Raw genomic sequence first — 18,507 nt, forward strand, 5'->3', positions numbered from 1 at the left:
AAAGAAAGGAAAAAGGAAGGAAGGAAGCAGGGGCTTGAGGCTTATGTACAAAACGACTACATGTTAAAAAGAACGACTTGTTTTATTTTCATTTGTGCTAAATGTGATATCAGAACTTTCGAGTACTCTATTTATAATAATACAACGTGTAGTGTTTTGTTCTGCTGTGTTTACATTTTTTGTACGTTGATTGTACAATCTGTGTATTGTTAAAGCAGTGTGTTTGCAGTGTGAAGGCGGGGTTTGTCGGTATGCGGGTGGGGGAAAAAAACACCAGCACTGGGCCGCTGGCCTCACCGAGCGCGTTGCATTGTGGGGAGTCATTGGTCCTCCAGCATACAGTCTCCAACCCATCCATCGTAAAAATGGCTGCCTCGGCGGCAGCGGCGGGTTCTTCCCCCGGGTTGTGCCCAAGCTTCGCCGTGATCTGCTCTTTTTTAGAGCGCTATGGAGCCCTTTTGGATCTGCCCGAGCTTTCATTCCCGCAGCTGGAGCGATGTCTGCAGGAAACGTCCACAGGTTAGCGGGACTTTTGTGTGTTGTAGGCTGCGATGTGGGAGGGAAAGCTTTTACACCTCCATTGCGTGAGTGCAAAATCGTTCGTGCTTTGCTCTTGGTGTTATTGTGTGCTTTTGGACGCTTTAACTCGATCAAATGCTCGCTTGTTGTCTTCGCGACGGTCCCGTAACGTCCGGAACTTCACAAGCTCGCAGTTTATTCACGTTTTCTAACTTTGTTTCGGCTTCACGCGTCGTGTCTTGGCGCATCAGTCGCGCTTTGTGCGGCGGAGGGTTTATTCTCTGAGCCCAGGCTTTATCTCACTGCCCACTGCGAATGTGCTCCTCACACAGAGCACAAATAAGGAGCTCCTTTAGGTGATGTGTGGAGTCGTAACGTGTGAGCAGTCGCGTTTGTTTTTCACCCTGAGAAACAAGTTGGTTTGGGGAAACAAAGCCGCGCAACGTCGCAGAAATGGAAACGTGCACAGTTTATTTTCAGTTGAATAATAATTTGGCAGTGAAGTGGTCAGCCAACGACACAGCGCATGCGCAGAGCTTGTAAACTTCCTGCTGGAGGACGGCGCTTTGCTGCGTTACGCGCTGTCAAAATAACGGGAATGCGTTTCGCTGGCGTTTAATCAATGTAGTTTGATTTAAATTAGAATAATCGACGCGAAAAAGCTTCGTCCGGTTAAGGCAGGGCTTTTAAAAGTGCGACACCGAGTCCTGCAGACAGCACTGATAACTATCTTTTACGTCTTGTAAACAACGTACAGAAGTGAATAAAGCTGATCACCACCGCTAGTCTGAGGAGAGACACACACGTGGGCATTAGGTGTACGTGTAAATAAGAGTGATAAAGCAAGAAATAAAGGAAAACTGAGGGAAGGAGAAAACGTGAGAGGGATACCTTTTTACCTTATGTGGTCCTTTTTAAAAAAAAAAAAGTGAGAGGTGGGAAAAGAGTGAGGAATAAGGTGGAAAACGTGTACGGGGCTTGTGTGTACATGTAAAAAAAAAAAAGGTTGTAAGGGGAAAGAAAGAGGATAGAGTATATTCCTTCTGTACGTGTAAAGAAGAGGGAGAAAGAGAGACTACAATACGAGGGAGAGACAAAGAGAGCGAGAGAGACTACAATACGAGGGAGAGAGAGAGACTACAATACGAGGGAGAGAGAGAGACTACAATACGAGGGAGAGACAGAGAGAGAGACTACAATACGAGGGAGAGACAGACAGAGAGGGAGAGACAGCGGGAGAGTCAGCGAGAGAGACAGACAGAGAGAGAGAGGGAGAGACAGCGAGAGGGAGAGATGGAGAGAGAATACAATACAGGGGAGAGAGTCCCCTGTACAGTCCCCTTGTACAGACTACAATATGAGAGAGAGAGAGAGAGAGAGAGAGAAGGATGCCAAACATTGAAAATTAATATGTGAACATGCACAAAGAGAGAGAAGGAAAGAAGGACATTTAGGGGCCATATGCATATATTTTAAACAGAAAGAAAGAACGTACAAAGAGGGCACAATCTCCTTTAGATGCCTTTATCCAGAGTGACTTACATTTTATCTCATTTTTATACAGCTGAGCAATTAAGGGGCAAGGGCCTTGCTCAGGGGCCCAACAGTGGCAGCTTGGTGGACCTGGGATTGCTCATATTGTGTACATCTACAGTATTGAATGAGGAAAGAATCAAAGACTTCATGCAGAGCAATGTGCTTTGTTAGATGTGTTTTCGAAATGACAGAAATGGTCTAGTTCTCTAGTTGTATAACAACTTTAATTGAAATATCATACGGCTGACCCGTTACCGATTTGTTTCATTGTCATGGTAAAAGTTAAGAGCGACACAAAATCCTGAGTTGAAGCACTGCTGACTAGCTGTCATGGCGTACTGAAGACAATGTACTATAGTTTACTGTACTGAAAACATAGCAAGATTCATTTTTATCAAGGTTTCTTCTCTTACATTCACAATACGATCTGCTTTATGCGAATTCAGTTCCTAAGCTGCTGGTAGACCTCCATGTGAAGTTGCTTCGGAAAATAGGCAAGTCCGTATCTGCAGACAGATGGGAGAAATATCTTGTAAAGGTAAACCTTGTTTTTGTTTTCTTTCTGGCTTTTAGGAAGCACAATAATGTATTTTCTTCTTAGTAACACTTTAAAATGGCCCATAACATTTTAAAGTGTTCCTAGTTGTCGTTTATACAATTTAATTAATACGAAGAATAATATTTAAGTGTTTTTTTTTTTTCTTAGCAATATTTTTATATGGTTCACATTTAAATAATATTCATTCTCATGACGTTTATTTAATTTTTTATAAATAAATTGTCAATTGCTATTTTTGATGTTTATTTAATTTTCTTTGTAAATATTAAAACAAGGATTTACTTATATTTACCCTAATTTCTCTACCTTTTGTATATTTATCATATCTGTTTATTTTTTAAATATTTTAGTTGCCTCTTTTAAATAATAAACAAACACTTTTCTTAAACACTTTTTTTTACCTATTCTTTTGTGTGTGATAAAATATTTCTGAAATGTTTTTGTATCATACCTATTGTATAATACTGATTCATTCGATCTCTTTTAACTTTGCTTTCCTAAACTACTTGGGTTATTGTTTGTTTATACTATATGTATTTCATCTTGTATATTTCAAGTTTATTGAATGTTTTCTTAGTCCCGTTTTCTTTTTTCTTGTATTTCTATAATGTTAATTGTATGCCTTGATGGGTAATAGATGATGAACATAAGTTGTGCGTTCTTTTCAAGAGTACTTTTGTGCTGTTAACAGATCTGCCAGGATTTCAACACCACCTGGGCATGGGAACTGGAGAAGAAGGGATATCGTGAGATGACCGTGGAGTGTAAGACTGGAATTCTCAAGGTGTGACACGACTTTATCCATTCATACATGCATTCATTGTTACTGAATTATTAAACAGTACTGCTGATAGTGTTAAACCTTTCTTTTTCTTTCAGTACTTGTGCGAATGCCAGTTTGATGACAACGTCAAGTTTAAGACGGCCATCAATGAAGAAGACCCTGATAAAATGCGTCTCCAGCCCATCGGCAGAGATAAAGATGGCCTCATGTATTGGTTCCAGCTTGACCAGGATCACAACGTGAGGGTGTACATGGAGGAGCAGGATGATTTAGACGGCTCATCCTGGAAATGTATAGTTAGGTGTGTGTGTGACAGTGCAGCTAGAAAATAGTCCCAAATGTTTTTAAATAATACTGGAATATTACCATGGGTTATAAAACATGATTCAGTTGTTCAGGCTCGGTAAAATACATTAAATCCAAGAAGTGGAAAGTTGTAAGTATTTTGTGCCAAGGAAATAGTAGTAGGATTGAAAGGGACCATGGTGTTCTTAAATTTATCATTCGTTATACAGGAACAGAAATGATCTGGCACAGATTCTTGAACTCCTGAAGACCCAGATCGATCCCAAACTGTTGGTCAAAAAGGATCAGGAAGAAGGTTCATGTAGCACCAGCCCAAACGAAGAGACTGAAGAAAACAAGAAAAAAGAGGATGATGGTATGTTTAACGAAGCTGTCGTCTTTCATTAGTTTTCATTATTTGAATATTTTCAGATGATGTGGACCGGGACCATTACGTTTTTCTTTTTTCAGGAGAGACTAAGAAAGACGAATGTCTGGATGAAGAGAAATCTCCCAAAACTGATCAAGATGATCCTGAAAAAGATGTCACCTTAGCACAAACTGACAGTGCAAAGCAGGAACATGCAGAAGGAAAAGAAGCACTAACGGACAAAGACACTAAAGAAGATATAGGATCCGAGAAGCCCCTTGCAGTCGAGGGAATCGTTACCAAAGCAGTCAAAGAGGAGCCCATGGAAGAAGACAAACCAATCAACAACAAATCCGAGCCCACATCAGAAAAGACTGCTGCACCACTGCCATCAGAACACACAGGGGAGGAGAAAAAGAAATCAGACGAGATACAGAAAGCTCTGAAAAATGACCAACAGGCGAAAATGCCCCTGAAAAAACGTGAGATGAAACGAAGTGAGGATTTTGACACCACCAATTGTGGAAGCGGTGGCAGCAGTATCATTGTGCGTAACCCAGCCGTTAAAGAAGTTCGGCCCACCGGTGAGGATAACGGATTGAGCAGTGAGAATCATAACGGGAATGTCTCGCCTGCCGTAGCAGCAGAGGGCAGCAGCCAAGCGAGCAACAACTTGCAGATAAAGCAAACAGGATCGCAAGCTATTCCTAAAGATCAGCAAGCAGATGTCAAGGAAACAAAAAAGCTTTCTGACAAAAAACAAGAAGAGAGACATGAAGAAACGCAGGAGAAAGAGGATGCAACGACGGCTAAGAGCCAGGCTAGCATGGAGGAATCCATGGATGTGGAGGATCCTGCAGTTTCAACAGGGGATCAAGAAACCTCACCAAAATGTAAAGAAACGGCTCAAACAACTGAAAAGGCATGTGAAGTGATCTCTGAAGTAATCCCCTCACAAGCGGGTTCGGAAAACGCTGACGGGTCGGACAAGATGGAAATTACGGAAGACTGTTCAAAACCTCTCGATAAGGAAGCACCTGAGAATACTTGTGTGATGAAACCTACGCACGATGCTGAGAATGAGAAGGATCCAGAGACCTTAAAAGAAACTCCATGTCCTAACGAGACAGATCTGGATCAGAAGCGAGAAGAAGTAAACCTTGAGTCTGGTGATGCAGCCTCGAACGAGAAAGCAGATGCTGCAAAAGATGATAAAACACAGATGGGGACTGAGGCCCCCATGGAGACTGAAACATCTACATCACAAGACTCTACAAAACAGCAAAGCCATGCTCATGAACAGAGCGGACTAGATCTCCAAAAAGCAGACAAGCCTTCTTCATGTGAAGAAAACAAAAGTCCTGACGGTGAAGCATCTTCTACAACTCTAGAGGACTGTGCCTTATTGGATGGTGATAAAAAACCTGAATCAAGTTCCACAAAGCAGAGCGACACACAGGAGCAACCTAAAGAGGATATAATCCCAGTTAAGGAAACCCAAGAATCTGAACCATTAAAGGAAGATAAGAAATTAACTGAAGATTCAGATGTATCTAAGGAGAAGGAAAACCCATCCTCGCTAAAGGAAAACAAGAAGACTGAAAACTGTGAAACATCAACGGTGTGTGAAGAGACAAATGCAGAAACTGCAACCAAAGAATCTATAAAATCAGAGCATGACCGGATGTCTGATAATACTGCCATGCCAGATACAGAAGGATCTGATTCAGTTGCTATCCAGAAAGAATCAGGAGCAGATCAGGAGAAACAGGATGCCATTATAACGACAGATGAAGCTCCTTCTCCTGCAGTATCCAAAACAGAGAAAGCAGTGAACGAGGAGAAGACGGTGGAAGTTACTACAGCAGACACCAAGGATAACGACACAAACCCAGATAATAAAGAGGGAACGGAACAGAAAGTGGCACTTCAAAGAGATCCTTCTGATGCCACGTCAAACGTTTGTGATGCTGAACCTCAAAAGGAAGCTTGCAGTGAGAAGATCGTGCAGGACGAGCATCCAGTGGAGGAGAGCAAGGCTTCTACAGAGGAATCCAGCGAGGACCAGAAAGAACACAGTGAACAGAAAAGCACTTCCGAGAAGGAGGCTTGCCTCAGTGGCGAACCCACAGCAGATCAGACTCAAGCAAAGGAAGAGACGAAGACGAGTAAAGGAGAAGCAGAAGAGAGCAAAGCGGGGCCTGAAGTACACCAAGAAGGAATTCGTCTGAAAATCAAGGTCCCAGCTCACAGACGGAGGGCAGAGGTGCAGCGAGAAGAGGGAAAGGGTGACTCGGAGTCTGAGGCAAGCGAAGGGAGATGTCTAAGGCGCTCGCCCAGGATTTGCAGACCAACAGCCAAGCTGGTAGAAATCCAAGACCGGAAGGTGGACAAGAAACAGGTCACGCCTTCAGTCGAGAAGGAGAAAGAAGAAAATCAAGAAAAGGAGGGAGAAGAAAACACAGTGCAAAAAAAGCCAAGAGAGAAGAAGGTTGAGCAAGAAGGTCAAGCTAAACCAAAGGTTTGTCTGAATAAGTTTGCTCGTTCGGGTTGTTGAGGTGTACGATCAGATGTCACGCCGTTATCAAATGCATAGAAGAACACGGCACTGCTGACCAGCATTAAAAATAAATGCATCTATTTTTGGCCGCAGGGGTGCACTTTTATTTTGTTGGCTTAGCACACTGCCTTTATACTTATCTCTCTCTCTTTCTATCTCTCTCTCAGCTTATAATGACATGAGAAATACAGACAATAATATGGATGCATAAAGAGTATTTTCATAATAAGTTTCCTTTAATTTTCCAGAACAGGTTGTATGTTTTAAAACGGCCCATGATACCATGAAACCGATCACTTTATTTTTGATGTTTATATGTTATGTGCTTTGGGAAGAAAAACTCTTGAAACCTTTCAAAAATTTCCGAACAGGGAAGACGCCAGAGGCGGGTGCGATGGTCCAGGTTGCGGACACGACGCAAAAAGAAAGGTTCCGAGGAAGACGAGGACGAGGATGCGGAGAGCTCAAGTGAAGAAGAGGTGACCGAGGAAGACGACAGTGATGAGGATTACCAGGTGGAGAAAAAAAAGAGAAGGAGGAACCGCAACAAAGAGAGGAACAGCTCTGATACTTCTACGTCTTCTTCAGATGACCTCCCACCAAATGATGACCCCTGCAAACACTGTGGCCTGCCTAACCATCCTGAGCTGGTGAGTTAAACCAGATTTGTCTACATGTAGGATTTGGTGGTACTAGAGTAAGTATACAATGCAGTACTGATTATGGGATCCTCTCAGATTCTGCTGTGCGACTCCTGCGACAGCGGCTATCACACAGCGTGTCTCCGGCCTCCTCTCATGATCATCCCTGATGGCGAATGGTTCTGTCCGCCGTGCCAGCATGTAAGTCCTAGCTTTATGTCATTCATCCATCTAGATAACCATCTATTTAACCCTTTCTGAGGTATAACCCATAATTCTGTTGTTGTTGTGTCTCTCTCTCCCCCCCCCCCCCCTCCAGAAACTGCTTTGTGACAAGCTGGAAGAACAATTACAGAATCTAGACGTGGCACTTAAAAAGAAGGAACGTGCTGAGCGAAGGTAAAATCTTGCATCTAGTTATGGAGAGAAAAACAAATTGGAAATGCTCACAGATCAATCTGTTTTAATATAGTCATGTTTGCTTCCTGTTAATGGGAATTGTGGGCTTTTTCGTCTGAAATGACGACATACTCAAATACGTTCTGGTGTGTCCTTCAGGAAAGAGCGTCTGGTCTACGTTGGGATCAGCGTCGAAAATATAATCACGCCTGTTGTAAGTGTAATTCGCTTTATAGTCACGTAATCTCTTAAAGGTTTGCGGTAATTCAGTAATTATTTTGCTTTTTGTTTGAATGATCAGGTTGAAGCAGAGGAAGAAAAACAAGAAGAGGTTGTGAAAGAAAAGAAGAAGGAGGTCAAGAAAAAGTCCTGGGGCCGAAGATCAACCAGGGCCAAAAAATATATAAGCTACAGGTATCATTTGTCTGATTAATCTTAGTTGAATTATTTTTTCAAATCATTGTTCAAATATTTTTAAAAATCACTGTTTGTGTTTAGGTTTGATGAGTTTGATGAAGCTATCGAGGAGGCGATTGAAGAAGATATCAAAGAGGCAGAGGGAGGAGGTACAAGTCACCGAACTCCTTTCTAGAAAACTCTTTAATGCTATTGACTTAACAGCTAATTCTTTCCAGTCGTTGGAAATATGACAGTACGCGTGATCTGCCGCTGTGTTTGTCTGTAGGAGCAGGCCGTGGTAAGGACATGGCTAATATCACAGGCCTCAGAGGGAAGGACATGTCCATCATTTTGCAGGATGAAGGAAAAGAAAATGGGAGGGCCAAGCGTCCAAATGCTGCACAGCGGCGGAAAAAACGGCGGCGCCTCAACGACCTGGACAGCGACAGCACCATGGACGAAGAGGAGAGCGAGGAAGAGTTCCGCCTCAGTGAAAGGTACAACAGAAATCTGCTGATGCCTTTTACAATTTCAAATCCATCTTTTAAAACCTTATTGTTTCACTTGCTACTTATTTAAAAAGGCCTCACATTTTTGCTTCTCTAAATCGGACTTTGCAGCAGTGAGGAGGAGGATTTTTTGGCGTCCGATAATGACGTGGAGAGTGAAGCAGAGGCAAAGTCCTTTGACGACAGCGACTTCGGCAGCGATGGCCAAGGACCAATTACAGGCAACTTTCCTTCCAGGCGGAGGCCGAATAAACGGTGGAAGACGCGACCCCGCAGGCGACACAGACCCAGAGGTTACTCTGATGATGAAGAGCTAGAGGAGACTGAGGAGGAGGAGGAAGAAATAGGTAAGAATATCTTTGAATGTCTCAGCAGTTATTCTGACTATCCATGCAAATCCTTTCACCTGTTTGACTGGCGATCTGTGGATAAAATTCTGCTTTGAAATATATATCATTCAGTCCTTTTAGAACCTAATAGGGTTCAGATGCAGTGGTTAAAAAAATCAATTAAAATGTCGATCTTCAGTGACCGAGGGTTCCAGTGAGTTTAGTGACAGCGACCTGGACATGCGCAGACGCCGTTCCCATCGGAGCCAGAAAAAACAGGTCAACTACTGCGAGGCGTCTGACTCTGATGCCTCCCAGGGCAGCACCAACAGGGACAAAGCCAAGAAGCGCAGGCGCTTATCCAGCTCCGAGAGCGATGGTCAGTCTCTCACTTTTGTTTCTTCTGAATTTGTCTTTGGTTTTGTCGCAATACTAAAGCATTTTTTTTTTCTTTCTTTCATTTTTGCAGCGAGCTTCCACTCCATGGAATCTGAGGAGGAAGATGGAAAGAGTAAAAAGCAGAGAGTCGTCCTTTCCGAAGAGGAGTCTCGCAAACGACACAGGCGGCTGTCACTGAAGCGCAGGAGGGAGTCCGAGGACGATGACGACAACAGCAGTGATTCAGATGATTCCGAGGAAGAAGAGCGGCCCGTCCGAAAGCGGGTAAACCGCATCGACTCTGACGACAGTGACGAGGAGGAGGCAGAGAAGGAGAAGAAGAGCACAGAGAAAGAGGCAGAGGACACCGTAGTGAAAGGGGTCAGCCCTCTAGACTATAACCTGGAAATTTCTCCTACTAACGGACAGAGCCCTATGAAAACTCTGGAGGGTTTGATCTCACGGCCTGCCACTGGCATGGCTAACCCTACACTTATGAGTCAGATAGGGCTGAAAAACAGCAGTACACCACAGCCCGTGTCTGTCGGCGCCAATGGCCTGGTTGTCCAGGAGATGGCGCCGCAGGATGAAGACGAGGATGACCTTTTGGGGGTCACAGACCTTGTAGACTATGTCTGCAACAGTGAACAGTTGTAAGACATGTCATTTTATTAAATGTTTTTTTCAGAGTAATTTTGTCTCTCCATTTGTGGCCAAGTTCCCATTACGTTTCTCAGTTTTATCCTTTTATTGTTTTTGCTTTTGTCTCATTGCCACGCTCCACACAGAGCTCCTTACAGCACGCTCAGTGTTCCGCAAGAAACAGTGATGATCCTGGGGATGTAGTGAGCAGGGTACTGGAGTCTTCAGACTCAATGTTGCTTGCTATTTCAATCCATCTAAGCTACCGCATGAAGGTCATGTTGGCCTTCGTGTTAGTCACAGGTAGATGTAAATAACTTCACCAAACGGAGATGTCGTCAGTGGGCCCATCGTTAAAAGATTGCCGAAGACGGTTTTATTTTTTTAACCTTTGTGAATAATATACCAAGCCTCTGCAAAACATAGAACCTTTTTGAGCATCTATTTTACACTAATGTAGCCATTTCTTTTCAGAAAATCAGTATCGTTGACATTTGTTTTTTTTTTTTTTTTTTTTTTTTTTTTTTTTTTTTGCTTTGTTGTCGGAAAGTACCCATGTGTTATTGTTCTACACTGTTATGGATTTGTTGGGGAGGTTGGGTTGGGATATCAAAAGTTAAACCGAATGAAAACATAAAGGAGCCGTCAGGAAATGCATCCGAGCCAAGGACATGACATGGTTACCAGCTTTTCTTATAACCAAATCTCTTCTGACTGTTAAGAAATCCATCTACTAGATACTTAGATACTCTATACTGTACTATTACTACTAACTCCACTTCCTTTTTTTTTTTTTTTTTTTGTCGTCAAATATACATCTGGTTTGAAGCTGGTTGAATTTGTTTAAGGAACACATCGTATCTAATTAAAAGCCTAAGCTTGGTTTTGTTGGTTTTATTATTTATTCGTTGAAATTGTTATTTAACTAATTGCAGTTCAATCATATATGGATTCATGAGGGCAACAAGTGAGAATTCTTGGGATTTCACAATATGAAAAATCCAAAATATTTTGATGAATTAGGGACTTTGTTAAAAAAAAAATGCTCCATTATTTGGTCTTGTGCTTTATTCTAATGCTATGCTATTTTAGAGGCAGTTTCTTTCCCCTGCATTTTTATAGAATCTAGAAGAACAAACACTATGGCAGCTCGTCAGTGCATCGAAGGCCAACTTGAAAAAGTGTCAGTTGTGATCCATATCACCGTGTATATGTGTAAAACTTGAACTGTTCAGAACAAAAACCTTTTTCTTATTTTTCCCTTCTTATTTTTTAGTGATTTTTTTCTTAAGGGTGGGTCCCATTTATCCTTCTAAACAAAGTGTTTTATGTTGTTTAATGTATTATCTGTGGATTCCATGCAAGTTATATTCATCTCCATTTTAATACAAGTATTTAATAAAAATAAAAAAAGGGGGTGTCTTTTCACTTTTTTTATTTTTTATTTTTTTTGAATGTCAAGATCCATCACAGCATCTCTCGACACCCTGTGTTCCTGTTTTGCTCTTATCCTGCACTATATATTAACATGTTAAGTTGTTTATACATACCCACACAGACTATTACTATTTTTCCTTCAATATCTGAGCAATATATTTTTCTTGTTAACAAAATGTATGGAAATGTTCACTGTCCACCAAGCTACTGTTATGATCTCTCTCCTACCTTTGTGGGGGTGAAGGCCCCCCTGTGGTGACATTAAAATAAGTCAAACACTATGTTGACTAACCTGCAATCAAAACCTTCCTGTTTTTTCAGCACAGAACAGATTATGTTGGGGGAAAACAAATGTAATGGTTTGTAACGTTGGTAGGAAAAGACTTTTGGAGTCAGTGGGAACGAGTAATGAACATAGGAAATGTAAAATATGATGTTACCCTTACGTGTACTATATCTGTAGTTTTTTTTTTGCTGTAACATAGTTAGAAGCATTTTTAAATCATCTGAATTATATATATTTAGCAGTCCTTTATGATTGCACCTGTTTATAGTTTCTTTTTTGTAGTAGGTTGTGTAACTTTTGTACAATTTTCAAGTGTCTAAAGTGAATTACAGCATGTTCGTTCTGTCTGATGTGATTCTTATTCATTTTTCTCTTTCTTTCTTTCTTTCTTTCTTTCTTTCTTTCTTTCTTTCTTTCTTTTTTTTTTAATTTTAAAGATATTTTCTCCAAAGCTGGATTCATGGATTGAACTCGTGTTGTTTATGTTTTTTGTTTTTTGGTCTGTATTAATCCAAACTCTCACATTAATCACCTTTTTTTTTTCTTAATCTTTCGTTGGTGGAATTATTTGTTTCACTGCTTGCTAGAACTTTGTACATATGTAATCTGTTCTTAGAGGGAATCCTGTGAGTAGGTGAGCTGTAACAGCTGGGCTCAGGAAAAAAAGGTGGTAACAAGATAAAGAGCTTTGTAAAATGTCTTGTAAAATAACGTGTAAGCTTGGCATGCTGATCTCCTAATCGCGTTCGTCTTTTGTCTTCATTTTCTGTGTGCACAGCGTGAGACGCGTAGACCATCAAGGCTATATCAGTTAGCGCAGTTTGACATGCGGTGCCTGAGTAAGACCCCTGTAACCGCTGTGCTCCCTCAGAATTATTTGGATACTGAAGAAGTCCTACATTTTAATTTTAACTATATAAAATATACTTATCCTCTCCCCCTTTTTTTAAAACTAAATGAAAGATTACATGAGGAAAGAAAGTTCGTGCCAATAAACTGTCTGGTTTGTTTGTAGTTTGTGGCCTGGACAGATGTGCACATGAAGTATGATTCAGGCCTTAGCTTTTAGATATGTCATCTGTCTCTGTTCTACTTTTTATTTTACTTTATTAATTGTATTGTAATTTCTTTCATATAAATACGATCTTGTACATTTGTCATAATAAAAGGGTACCGCACCATTACTTTTGGGACTGTTTTCAGACATTTGTTGTGTTTCTTACAAAGGGAACTGGAACTTTTTTGAGTTTACTGTTCTGAAGATTCTCTTGCTATCTGTCTTTGGCTCAAACATACAGTGATATGCTGACAGCAATTCATGCTGTAAGGCAAAAATTTGATCACAGGTTGATGAAGCTTTAGATAGGGTGTCGTTTTCTGTAAGAGTTGAGTTCCCAGTGTTAGAACTTTGTAACATTCTGTAAGTTTTCAAGACAGGAAATGTATGCTTTCTGATATTTTGTGCAACTGGTTAGCATGTTTGCCTCACACCTCCAGGATCGTGGGCTTCATTCCTGCCATCACAGATTACATGTAAACCTGGTGCTTTTGGGATTTTCTCCGGTTTCCTACTCCAGTCCAATGATGTGTCAAGTCGGACAAGTTAAGATAAACCTATTAACTATTAAAAAAAAGAGATGCTTGTGAGGGAACCACAGTTTATACCTGCATTAAGATAAGTGTAACTGTAAACTGATGAACATATCAAAAATTGGAATGGTTGGTCAAGTTGGGCCCAAATCATGCCAACGGATCGTTGGTTATTTTCATACAATAGCACACCCGTAAAAGTGTTCCCCTAACTTCCGTACAAAATTAATCTGACAATCTTCACATCACACTATAGCTAAAGATCAGACTACACTCTTGGTCCAGTTTGGTTCCTGAGATTTAGGGGGAGGAGTTTCTGTAAATGTGGAAGAAAAAAACAACAAAAAAGCAAGACGGCTAATTAACAATTGTTATTTCATCTAAAATGTATGTAAATTAAAGCAGACTGAATTAAAAAAAAAATAAAAAATTCCAGGTGAGCTCACCTGACTTCCTGGACTTTTTGAAGTCCAATATCACATTTAAGTAAATTAGGATAACAAATATAACCTAACGGAGGCTTGTTTTAAGATAAACCGAGTAAGTAGCCTGTTTATTTAGCTCCCGCCCCTAAAACACACCACCAGTAGTGTATAGGTCCAAACACACAACTCCATTCAGAGAGAAAGAGAGAAAGCATCGTGTCTGTTTTACTCAAATGAACCATGGCTCAACAAATCTAAAGCCTCATTTAGACTCCCGAAACGCACAGACTACCGGGTTAAATAGCGCATTAAAGGTAGAAAGAAGTCTAGTGTTTGAAAGAATGGTCGTGTTGCAAAATGTTTCTCCTCCAAGAGAAGGAGTGAGACATGAGGAAGTGGACATTACCGCCGTGCTGGACGGGAAAAGACTCGGAGCAGGAACTCTTTGCGTTGCAGAAAGGTAAAGATGAACCCAAGCGCTGGAGAAGACTGTAAAAATATTACACAAATATTAGAAAGGAGACGTGTAGTTGTCTTTTTTCTGTTTTTTTTTTTTTTTTTTTTTTTTGTTCTGAAAATTCTACAGGAAATGTGGAAAGTCTTTAAAAGTAACAAAATGGCTGGGATTTATTTATTTATTTATTTGTAATAGAAATGATCTGATTTATTTTGCTTTTCATGCAGCATACTAGAGATTCTGTTTGTTGTATTTAATATTTTAATAAACAAACAGATGGTATTTTCTTTTTTTAACCTTTATCCACCCAAAATCAAATGCCCTGTGAAACATTTTTTTCCATGAGTGTCTAGTAGACATGAGTTGAATATTACATGGCTTCTCAAACTGTTATTATTTCCTTAACGCACCACATGGAAAAATGGTTGTGGCTTCGAATGTTGGCAGTTCTGTATTGAATATGATTTTTCTTTTCCGATGACAGTCGTGTTTCTTGGGTCGATGGGTCTGGAATAGGATTTTCTCTAGATTATCCTTCTATCAGCCTTCATGCTATCTCCCGTGACCTGAGTGCATATCCTGCGGAGCATCTGTACGTGCAGGTCAACTCCAAACATGAAGGTATGAATGATGACTGAATGAAGATAAAGACTGGAAAATAGGCTGTTCTGTTCCACTACTGAACATAACTGAGTCAGATGTATTTATAAAATTTATCGCCTGGTTCACGTCTTTCAGGAGCAGAAAATCTATTATAAACGCTCAAGAAATGGATACTGATTTACATTTTATGGACTGACAACCTCTTACATTCTCAGCTAGGTGTTTTTAAAAATAAAAGAGCAGCACCTTTTACGATTGTGGCTTATAACATGACATTAGACTTTGGAATATGCATCCTAACGTTTAATTAGACTAAACAGTGTGCAAGCGTAATAACATGCTTTACGTTTATTTGAGAAGTGTGTGTATGCAGACAAGGTTTGGTGTGTGGTCTTGTTGAAAGCAGACTTCCTACCTCATGCTTAAGTCTTTCCGGTGGTCTAACAGAAAAAAGCCAACTATTTCTTGGGAAAATCTTCATGCTCTAATGCCTTTCTCATGCTCTTTTGTGACAGCATGTATCTGAAGAATCTGTAGGCTCTTCATTGGCAACAAATGGCTTGGCAGTTCATACCGACCTCAAAGGCAGTACGGCTCGAAAGGCCTTTTACTTTTTATGTGAAAGGTTCTAAGAAAAGAGGTGTTTCATATGAAGACCCGTTATGAAATTGCATGCTTAGAAATGTTCAGTAACTGTTTACTAAGATGACCTAATGTTGAAAACAGTTTTTTTTAAGCATTAATTCATCTTTAATTCATCTTTTTGGATCAACAAGCCATGTTGCCTGTTTGTTCATCAAATAAGATAGGGTAAATAAAATATAAAAAGTTCTTAAAAACACTCTCCATTGTGATCTAATTTCTGGAGCAGTGAGCTGTTTTCAGCTAAATAATTTGCCCAAACACTTGTAATCGGATGAACCACAATAGAGGATCTCTTACAAAAGCCTGGAGTCACTGAGTTGCTACTCTTCAAGAGTACTGATTGGTCTACTGAAATATATTTACTGATGTAGGATATGTAATCCATCGCAGATCGTTTGTGTTTATAAAGCATTAGAAGATTGATCTTGTCTGCTGCATTGCTGTGGTTTGTGTTTTAAGAAGATTCCAAGGACACTGAGGTGAAAGCCAAAGAGGAAGCAGATGGCAGCGTCGATGATGACGAGGATGATGATGACCTCTCCGCAGGCGCATTCACAGAGATCCGCTTTGTTCCAAATGATAAAGGTTCTTGTAAGTGTTTCACACACCCCATTTCAGAATGATTCATTTTATCAATATTTTCTGACTATCTTTTCTGATCTACAGTGGAGAATATGTTCATCGCCATGTCTGAATGCCAAGCGTTGCATCCCGATCCAGATGACTCCGACTCTGATTTCGATGGTGACGAGTATGATGTCGAGGAGGCTGGTACAGCTATTCATAAAAATAATTTTGCAATGACAGACTGAACAACTGCAGCATGAAACTTACATCTATTTTTTTCCCTATTATATATATATAACTGGCCTGTAGAGCAGGGCCAGATCGACCTGCCCACTTACTCGTTTGAGGAGGGCATGTCTCAGCTGACCATGGAAGGCCAGGCCACACTGGACAGGTTGGAAGGGATAGAGGGTCAGTCCTCAGCCCCACAGTGCTGCATGGCTGGAGTCAGGACCGGGGATGCAGAAGCTGCATTAAATGGTTCAATGCACTTTTACAACATAGAAGCAAATTTGTGTGATGGTTTGTTTTCCAGGCTGCAATAATAACACACATTCACACAGTCAATACCATTAGCCAACGGTTTTAATTTTAAGGGGTGGAATTCTCCGTTTTATTTTTAACCTTACTTTTAAACATTTTTCTTCTCACAGAAGAATCAAAGACTGACTCAGGTGCTCTTGGAGTCTCAGGGCAGTTTGACGATGCTGAAGTTGACCACTGGTAAGCTTTGGTGTTCAGGTGTGACTAAATGCATGGGGATATATTTATGGGGATTGGAGAGACCATGCAAAAGTTTGCATACCATAAACACTAAAAAAAAGTGAGTATAATTTATATTTACAGCAGTACATTTGTTTTGGGTGTAGGTTTCACAGATGTTCCTTTATTCTTACAAGTAATATGATATTAAAATATGAATGCCATAAATATGATGGATGTTAAGTTGCTAATAATATGTATGCCATTAATAACTTCTATCTATATCCTTTAAACAGCTTCTAGATCCTCACATTTGTAGTATTTCCGTATATTCTTTTATACTTTTCTCCTGATATATTTGTACAAACTGTACAAGTCAGACACTTCCTTCCTCAAATGAGAATCTGGAACAAAGAGGGTCGTAATATTTTCCTGATGATGCAGCCCTGGATTGATCAAACTTTTGCACTCAACCATCAGTACTATGAAAAATGAAAGCCATCAAATACAGTTCCAATGATCTGGTCTATGAGCCAAGCTTAAAATTTGTTATCGAGTTCCTTCCATCGAGCTCTGTAGGTTTATTCCAAGTTTGCATGCTGTACATGATGCCACAGCTCATGGAGCCAGAATTTAATCATCTGTGTCGACTCTGTTCCCTGTCCTAAAGACAGAACAGTGAGCCTCTTGTTTTCTCTCGGGCAGAAGCACTTGAAGCGGAGCCGGATCGGGCTAGCAGGCCGAGACACTGAATTGTGGAATGGAAGCCAAAGCACTGGGCCTTGTGAATGTTAAAACTCTAAATCATTGCACAATTACTACGTAACACCAGCCTCCATTATTTTGTATGCTGACAATGCTGTCATACTGTCAAATCATCATTTCTATGTAACTTTTGTATTGACCTTTTTTTTAACTGACAAAGACCCGTGCGTACTCATATGTTGATTTCAGTAATGTATTAAATAAAGCTAAATGTAATCTGCGCCTGGGCTTAAAGTGGAAATTTTATCTGATATCAATTTTATGCTGTGCTGCTTTGAATTGTGTGTATGTGTGTGTAGGGGAGGGGTCCCCCATATTCAAGAACTCATTTCCCCTTAGTGTCCCAGCCAGCACTGGCAGAGAAGCAAAGCTCTCTGTGGCATGTTATTATGCTGTATAGACAACTTTCTGCATCACAGAGCCTGAAATAACCTTGGATGCTTCAAGTGTTCATCTCTTCTGTGCATATTCAGTGTCTAAATGCACCTTTCTAAATATTTTGACACTGACACTTTTCTTGTGCATTTTGAACAATATATTTAAACTTTTTTTTTCCTTCCAGGACTTAAGGGTGTATGTAGTATGTGCTTATTTTCCACTGCCCAGTTTACAGATACAATCTTAAACGAGTGAAGTAGCCTTCCCAGGAAACTCAGCTCAGCTTTTCCCCCCACGAGAAATCCAGAGTAATTACTGGCTGAAAGTGCTGAGGAGCGCCATAGTTGGAATGTCCATTTCTCAGCAAAGGTCAGATTATTGTAGTTGGAACACAGTGTTTGCTGTTTTGCATAAATGTTACACTGATCAAGTTTTGCAACATGGTAAAGCTTCTCTAGAAATGAATCCTGAGGTTTGGTGTGCCAAGAAACTTTTTACTTCTGTAGAGGAAACGAAATCATCACAGGTAAAATGGTATGTTAGTTCACTAACTAATTTTAAAAATGTTAAAAACCAGGTGTGATGTTTGGTGTTAGGGAATTGCTGCCTTCAGGACTATGATCTACTTTTTCACGAATTAATAAATTCAAATAGCTTTTCACCACGAAGCTGCTTAATTCTCAAATCTGATTGGTCAGAAGGTGTTGATTAATTTACTATAAAAATAAATCACAGGTTCAAG

At 40.4% G+C, this 18,507-nt stretch overlaps 2 protein-coding genes across 7 annotated transcripts; both read left to right on the forward strand.

Annotated features, from left to right (window-relative positions):
• Positions 1–318: 318 nt before the first annotated feature.
• rsf1b.1 (remodeling and spacing factor 1b, tandem duplicate 1) lies at positions 319–12,817 on the forward strand. Its single transcript, XM_060896402.1, has 16 exons — positions 319–519; positions 2,502–2,593; positions 3,306–3,398; positions 3,494–3,699; positions 3,914–4,059; positions 4,155–6,574; positions 6,985–7,263; positions 7,351–7,455; positions 7,574–7,653; positions 7,813–7,867; positions 7,955–8,067; positions 8,152–8,219; positions 8,339–8,549; positions 8,673–8,908; positions 9,090–9,269; positions 9,360–12,817. The coding sequence occupies exons 1-16, from the start codon at positions 366–368 to the stop codon at positions 9,923–9,925; spliced, it is 5,004 nt and encodes a 1,667-aa protein (XP_060752385.1). The 5' UTR covers positions 319–365; the 3' UTR covers positions 9,926–12,817.
• A 960-nt stretch (positions 12,818–13,777) lies between these two features.
• LOC132863543 (methylosome subunit pICln-like) lies at positions 13,778–17,607 on the forward strand. 6 transcript variants are annotated; one of them, XM_060896409.1, is made up of 7 exons: positions 13,778–14,108; positions 14,590–14,726; positions 15,813–15,938; positions 16,020–16,124; positions 16,230–16,442; positions 16,574–16,643; positions 17,331–17,607. In XM_060896409.1, the coding sequence occupies exons 1-7, from the start codon at positions 13,882–13,884 to the stop codon at positions 17,335–17,337; spliced, it is 885 nt and encodes a 294-aa protein (XP_060752392.1). In that variant the 5' UTR covers positions 13,778–13,881; the 3' UTR covers positions 17,338–17,607. The 6 variants fall into 6 exon arrangements, with proteins under 6 accessions (XP_060752392.1, XP_060752390.1, XP_060752391.1 ...); XM_060896407.1 differs by having other exon boundaries at positions 15,816–15,944; XM_060896408.1 differs by having other exon boundaries at positions 13,780–14,108; positions 15,813–15,944; positions 17,328–17,607.
• The last annotated feature ends 900 nt before the right edge of the window (positions 17,608–18,507 follow it).

Source organism: Tachysurus vachellii, chromosome 20, assembly GCF_030014155.1.
Source record: "Tachysurus vachellii isolate PV-2020 chromosome 20, HZAU_Pvac_v1, whole genome shotgun sequence".
NCBI lineage: Eukaryota > Metazoa > Chordata > Actinopteri > Siluriformes > Bagridae > Tachysurus > Tachysurus vachellii.